The sequence below is a fragment of the Triticum dicoccoides genome, chromosome 4B (assembly GCF_002162155.2).
Source record: "Triticum dicoccoides isolate Atlit2015 ecotype Zavitan chromosome 4B, WEW_v2.0, whole genome shotgun sequence".
Lineage (NCBI taxonomy): Eukaryota > Viridiplantae > Streptophyta > Magnoliopsida > Poales > Poaceae > Triticum > Triticum dicoccoides.
In genome coordinates, this window is record NC_041387.1 from 88,852,285 (window position 1) to 88,859,871 (window position 7,587).

The following is a 7,587-nucleotide window of genomic DNA, read 5'->3' on the forward strand; positions in this document are numbered from 1 at the left end:
TTTCTATTGTCACTTCCTGCCAACCATCTTGGCTTGAGGATGTTGCAGCTAGTTACAACTGTAACCCGCAGGCACAGAAACTGTTGGAACAGCTGGCTGTCAAGGAAGACCTGAAAGGCAGGTTCACTTTGCAGAATGGGATTCTCAGGTTCCGAGGGCGTATTTAGCTTGGGGGCTCAATGGCACTTCAACAGAAGATCATATCAGCATTTCACGACAGTCCTATGGGCGGGCACTTGGGTTCCTAGCAACCTTTCGGCGCATCCGTCGACTCTTCGCCTGGCCAAAAATGAAGACACATTTTTTGCAGTTTGTGTGCTGCTGCCCAGTTTGCCAACAAGCAAAACCGGACAGATCAGCGTCCCCGGGCCTGCTCCAACCACTTCCAATTCCCCAACAACCATGGGGGATGATCACCATGGACTTCATCGACGGGCTACCCCAATCCGGTAAATTCAACTGCCTTTGGGTTATTGTCGACAAGCGCACCAAATTCGCCCATTTCCTCCAACTCGCGCATCCTTATACTGCTGCCAGAGTGGCGCTTCTCTACATGAACAATGTACAGAATTCATGGATTTCTAGCCTTAATTGTGTCAGACCGCGACCCCGTCTTCACAAGTCATTTATGGCAGGAGCTTTTCAAGTAAGCAGGCACACAACTGAGGCTGAGCACGGCTAATCATCCGCAAACCGACGGGCAAACGGAGCGAGTCAACCAGTGTGTTGAAACTTATCTCCACTGTTTTGTGCATGCTTGCCCAACCAGATGGAGCCACTGGATTCCTGCATTGGCACAGTTCTGGTACAACACTTCACATCATTCCAGCATAGGCATGTCGCCATTCAAAGCCATGTTTGGGCATGCACCAACACATTGGGGAATCACTCCCACCAGTGAGTGCACAGTGCCAGCGCTGCACTCTTGGCTAGATGAGCGCGCTGTCATTCAGGACCTGCTACAACAACACTTGAACATGGCACAACAGCACATGAAAGCTCAAGCAGACAAGCGGCCATCTCCACGAGTCTTCTCCGTGGGCGACTCGATCTACCTCAAACTACAACCATATATTCAGACTTCTGTTGCCCGACGCGCCAGCCACAAACTGGCGTTCAAGTACTATCGTCCTTACAAGATCATTGTCAAGATCAACGATGCGACCTACAAACTGGAATTGCCGTCCCATGCTCAAGTGCGCCCGGTCTTCCATGTGTCCCAACTACGCCACTGCCTGCGGCCTGGTACGTGTCTCAAACTGAACTCCCGCATCATACTGACGCTCCAGTGGTCCCTGTCGCAGTCCTCCAGCAGCGGTGGCGTAAGAAAAATGGCGCCATGATCGAGCAAGTATGCGTTCACTGGTCGGACGCGTCAGCCCTTGAAGATACATGGGAGGACCGTGTGGCGCTCCAAGCTCGATCACCGACAGTAGAGGCTTGGGGGCATTGTACTAGACGAACGTCTCCTTCCACTGAATGCGCATCACCGGAAATCCTGAAATAAATCCAGGAATAAAATGCGCAGACCAGAATTTGAACCCTGATGGGCTGGGAATACCATAATCTCTCTAACCATCCAATCAAAGGTTGGCTCTTGAATGCCCCTCTCTGCAAACCATAGATGAACGGAACGGACGTAGACGGATACGCGGGCGCGTATCCTTGCTAATTTTCGCTTATTTTGAGGTGTGGAAAGTCGCACGGAACCAGAGACAGCCGCTGCCAGGACCCACACGCCAGCGGCTCATCGGGGATGCGTTTAACCCGGCTTTACAGCGGTCAGAGCTTTGCCGCGCGTGACCGTTTTCTTCGGAGGCGCAGCTGAAAATCGCAAACCTTTCCTGGGTGCGAATGCAATTCCACCAGCAAAACAGGCAAGTGCGATAAATTTGCAGTTGGAACCTCGATGTGTTCCAAAGCCCGCGCTCCGGTCCCCCGAACTGGGCATTCCGCTCCACTATCTCCTCAAAATCCATTTCCTCGGCTGGTCGTCAATCCCCTCCGCTGTTCTAAAGTTACTACTCGCCTCGGCCAGTCGCCTCCGCCACCAAAACCCTAACCCTAGCCCCGGAGCTCAGGCGACGCTTGCGCCTCCAAATGGACGGGGGAGGCACGCATCGCACGCCGGAGGACGTGTTCAGGGATTTCCGCGCGCGGCGGGCCGGCATGATTAAGGCGCTCACCACCGGTGCGCGCTCACTTTCTTCTCCCCGGCCGAGACTTTTTTTCGAGTGTTGCCGGGGCTCTGTGTGAGGATTTGGAGGTTCTGATTGGTTTCTGGTTTTTTGGTTGGTTGATTTGCAGATGTGGAGAAGTTCTACCAGCAGTGCGACCCAGGTGAGCTCGCGACCGTCTCTGATTTGCCGTTCTCGGGCCTCGAATTCGCTGAGGTTTCACATGGAAGTGATGCGGATTTTTATCTGCTCGAGTGGAGTTTGTGTTTCTGGCGTGGGTTTCTCTTTGCCTCTTCTCTCAAGAGGAAATTTGTGCTCGACTTGTTGTTAATTTGTTATTTGCTCTAATTTGGGAGTCTCTCTGCCCCGATTTCTGTAGGGGAATTTCGCTGGAATTCATATACCAGTGGGTTGGTGATTTTTCATCAAACCTTTAGGAAGCTTTGTGATTTTTACAGGAAAAGTCACTGGATTGTTTCCGTCTGTTTTAGTTTGGTAGTTCTTGCTTTCGATCTACTAACAGATCAGTTGTACTAGAAAAATGGTGCGTGTGCGTGTGCGTGTGGGTGGGTGTCAGTGGGTGCGGGTAAGAGAGAGAAAGGGATGAGGTGGGGCGCTTGTTTTTTTCCTGATTTGTTGACTAGTGCTCTCGTCGCCCTTCACACAGAAAAATGATGTGTGGTGCGGTGTAACCAAATGACCATGGTATCCATCTTATGAAGGGTATTTTCGGGCTTTTATTTAATTAGTCATTTTCCACTGACATAGTGCATAAGTTTAACAGTACTAGATCAGGCTATCCTGTGGAGAACTTTCGAGGCTTCCAAGTTTTGGTACGCCATCTTCGTTTGGCATTCTTTTTCGCGTCTTTACGTTCACCACCACATGTCCTCGTGATGTCAGATGATATACTCACTAATTTGCCATATTTTAGTGTATCCAACTGCAAGTTGGCAGCTGTAGTATTTATCCTGGATTAGTCTTAAAATTTGTATCTGTTGTATTAGGATCGCGAAGGCGCATTATAGAGTCTGATTGGACGGATCTTTTCCTTATTCTTCTACTCTCGTTTTTATTTCTTGGGCACGCAGTTGCAGTCCTGCTGAGGCTTTCTTTGTCCTGGCTTGTTTTTATTGGATAGAATATAGTCCTGAATGGGACCAGGGGGCTTAAGAGGTTGCCATTTTGATTTCAGAGAAAGAGAATCTATGCCTGTATGGTCTTCCCAATGAAACATGGGAAGTGAACTTGCCTGCAGAGGAGGTTCCCCCAGAACTTCCAGAGCCGGCACTGGGAATTAATTTTGCTCGGGATGGGATGGATGAGAAAGATTGGTTGTCACTTGTTGCGGTGCACAGTGATGCCTGGTTGCTAGCAGTAGCCTTCTACTTTGGAGCAAGATTCGGGTTTGACAAAGAATCCAGGTATTGCATTTTTTAGGCATGCAGCTTTTTTTACTTATGATTTGCTTATGGTTGTATAGTGTTGCTCTACCCTTCATCTTTTAGCAAATGTTGCTGTGCTCTATTTTTAGTCATATTCTGATAATGTGACCACCGGATAGTGAGGCCTCAGTTCATATGTTGTCAATGTAACTGTTTTTCCCACGGTGTGCATCAAGCATATATAAAAAAGGCATAAACTTTAGTCATTTGCATGCTAGGTCTGTCAATGAGAAAACAAGCTAGAGAAGACTTACCCACGCTTGGCTAGAAAGCAGCTTTGAGCTTCACAGTGACTCAGTGAGCTTGACCTTTGCTCGAATGAAGCTCACAAAAGCTCTAGTTCGGCTAGTCAATCTCATTAGTGGTTAGGCGAAATCACGACCATTTACAAATCAGCACTAATTCCCAGGCTTGCCACTCTCCCCATCCTAGATCTTTTCTGAGTCGGAGTACAAGTACATGGACTCAACGATCTCGCCACTGTTGGAGAGGAAGAGTACACATCTGGAGTGGATGTTGGGAGGGTAAGCATGACTATTGCCAGGGCCGTGGTATAGCTGGTATCAAGTATTGTCGGCCACAACACGAGGGACAGCGAAGGGATGCTAGACAATGTCGACAGGGGCGAAGCAGCGGTAGGCATGCTGGGGAACCAGGTGATGGTCAATCGGGTGTGAGAGGGCATAGCCCAGACAATGGAGCTGGTTGCCCATGAAAGCATGACGTATTTTGCGATGGCTCAGATCTGATTTGAACGGTAGGGCTTGGATGACACATGAAGAATAAAAAGACAGCACAAGAATCAATGTCCATGTTGCAAGCATAGCTTGACTTCATCGATAATATAGTTTTTTTTTGTTGGAAAATGCATTCTTGGTGAAGTATGGTGTTTGCTTAGTTCAGATATTATAAAAACTCGGCTTTATCCATATGCGCTATGCTCAAAAGCATACATGGGCCATGCCTCCGTGAAGCTGTTCTTCTTCGCTTTGTTTACACCAGTTGTTCTGCTTTAGTTGGTAAATTTTTATATCTGGTTTTGTAGCCAAACTTTGCCGTAACAAACTTGTGTGCCCACAGTATTGTAACATATATTCATTCAATAAAACATATTGACCAAAACTGTGTATTTTGGAGACTGTAGTTAGAGGATAACATATATTGGACTGGGCAGAGTATACTACTGCTGTATGGAAATGGAGTTGTGCAGGAATGTTGAGAAATACAGGGTTAGATATTTTAGTTTCTTGGTGAATAACTATCAATATTAAATTGTGTGCCCACATGGTCAAGATGAAATGTGCACAAGGAACATTATACGGTATTTCAGATAAATAGTAAATAAACTTAATCTACGGTTTCGACCTGTGGGTTAACAATTACAACATCATAAACAAAACGAACCGAAATTAAGTTGAACTTACTTTTTCTACCTGGATATGGATCTTTTTCTTGTTTTTTAGGTAAAAGTTAAAAAAATACAGCAGAATGAAAAGCGTTAAATAGCTGCAATGTAGAGGAACTTTTGTTTTCTTCATTGTGGATCTATTAATTACTCCCTCTGTAAAGCAATATAAGAGCGTTTAGATCACTAAAGTAGTAATCTAAGCGCTCTTATATTACTTCATGGAGGGAGTACTTGATTGGGGTACATGAACCATACCGTGCTTTGCCTTTAGCCTATTGGTGCTTTTACACTAAGATACATTGTAAAAAATTCTTGCTAATTTACTGCTGTACTCCCCATCCATGTTTTATCAATGGCTTTTGACACATCATTTTCTGTCAGTTGGGCATGTCCAGCTGATAGTTAAGTTGGTGTAATTTGATATTGGTTTTGTAAGCCTAAATAGGCTAAAAAGGTTCATTGCGAGGGAGGCCAATGTTCTGTAGTTGGCATCTTAATTTTATAGTACATATGATTGCCACTCCATGCTATGACTCTTTGTGATTTGTGACTCGGTGTAAGTCGCTCTTGGGTCAGTTGTTAACTAAGAGATGCTCTAATAACGATCACCATGGAACATTTTGTTAAAATTTTCTTTCCGTCAATACTTGTGACTCATCTTGTTGATTTTTGTAACTAAATGACTCATCATATAAGTGTATTTAGTCGTTCACTAAATCTTTTGCCTCTTGTTTTATCATCTTTTATCTTGGAATATTCTTGTGTTATTGGATGCTATCTAGTCAAAAAAAAAAAATTCGGGGTTTTGTGTGCTAGGTAGTCCCATATTATATTTGATTCTTGACGGACTTAGTGTTAAATCTAGCTTTATTTCATCCATAGATCACCTCCATTCTATTTTGTTAGACTTGATCATACACCATATCTTTCTGCTTTGTTCCATTTATGACTTATGAAATTTTGTAGTAGGTAAGGAGGAATTTGTCCTTCACGATTAGTCTTTTTGTTTGACTATTGTCCAAGGTCCAAAAAGGTGGCATTATGTGCTTGCCTAAGCGCACCTTAGCACTGGGTGGTTGCCTTTTACCTTGCTTCAGCCATAAGCTGTGATCAAGGCATCCAGTGAAGTCCTCGGTGATGGAGGAATGGTGGTGCTGCAGGAGAGAGAGGCAGATGTTCTGCAGGGAGAGAGGAGGCATCGGGATTGTGTCGAAGCAGAAGTCGGTGGAGGCAAAGACTCATGTGGTACACTGTTGGTGTTGTCGAAGCAAGGGATCTAGCAGCAAGTAATAAGCAATGGATGGCTTAGATTCTTCCTCCGGCCTGTGAACATATTTTAGGGTTTCCACATGGGCTAGGAAGTGTTTCCATGCGAGCTGTAACTAATGACCATATATGTGAAAAGTCTATTTAGGCCTTGAGCACCAGGCAGCTTGGAATCCTTGGCACAAACCACCTTGCAGCTCTATACTCTTTTTTATGTGCTCGTCCTATTGAACTTTTTGGATTCTTTCAAACAAGAATCTAATAAACTAGAATAGTGTCAGTGGAAAAAATTAAGAGAATTGACTAATCAGAGACTTCTAGGATCTTCTTTACATCGGGGAAATCTGCTGCTCCTGTCCTTTTCTTTAAGTTATGTCTCTTTCTTTTTGGTCCATCATGCTATTATGTAGGGGCATTCATATTATAATTTCATATATGGAGTAGTATTCTGGAGCGCTGTAGAGTTCCTTTTCCATGCATCCCAATTGAGATTTTCCATGGGTTGCAGATGTTCTGAGTTTCTGACGTGACAAAGATGGCCACCCGATATAGGGAACTACATTTTGTAAGGTTTTCTTGACAAATTAGGGATAGTGAGGATACATTAAGTTCTCTACATATGCACTCTATGGTGAGAACATTCTATATGATGCAACAAGCAAGTTAACAGAACAAGTTAAGGAAGAACCACAAGTTAGAGAAGAGGATGTATCCCCAAGCTCGCACTCTTGGGAGAGTGCTAAAGATGGCCACCCGATATAGGGAACTACATTTTGTAAGGTTTTCTTGACAAATTAGGGATAGTGAGGATACATTAAGTTCTCTACATATGCACTCTATGGTGAGAACATTCTATATGATGCAACAAGCAAGTTAACAGAACAAGTTAAGGAAGAACCACAAGTTAGAGAAGAGGATGTATCCCCAAGCTCGCACTCTTGGGAGAGTGCTAATCTCCGCTAGAGGGGTGCGAAAACCAAAGCTTCTCGGGCGCCATGATAGGCTCCCCTATTCTCCTTGAGCCTCCCACCGAGGTTGCAACCGAAGTTGAAAACTTTTCTGCTAAGTCCGGGGGGCTGGCCGGAGGGTCGGGGTTGCTGGGGGAAGGCAAAACAGAAACATTACAACCTAATTGCATTCTTTCTGTTGTGCCCGAAGTTGGTTCCTGGGGTGCTAGAAACAATACATAGCCAGGTTTTCAAAGTGGGTTCTCTCTTCCATGGGATGGATTGTGTGTGCATATAGGTTAGTGTACGTGAGTTGATTCCCACCAAATCTCCACTGTGCCCCC

At 45.1% G+C, this 7,587-nt stretch overlaps 1 protein-coding gene across 1 annotated transcript in view; it reads left to right on the top strand.

Moving 5' to 3' along the window:
• The first annotated feature begins 1,930 nt into the window (after window positions 1-1,930).
• The window catches only part of LOC119295194 (PHD finger protein ALFIN-LIKE 8), a 9,871-nt gene continuing 4,214 nt past the window's right edge, over window positions 1,931-7,587 (top strand). The window contains exons 1-3 of the mRNA XM_037573549.1: window positions 1,931-2,191; window positions 2,308-2,340; window positions 3,373-3,601. Coding sequence (XP_037429446.1) covers window positions 2,101-2,191; window positions 2,308-2,340; window positions 3,373-3,601 — 353 coding nt within the window. The 5' untranslated portion in view covers window positions 1,931-2,100. The remainder of the gene's footprint in view (window positions 2,192-2,307; window positions 2,341-3,372; window positions 3,602-7,587) is intronic.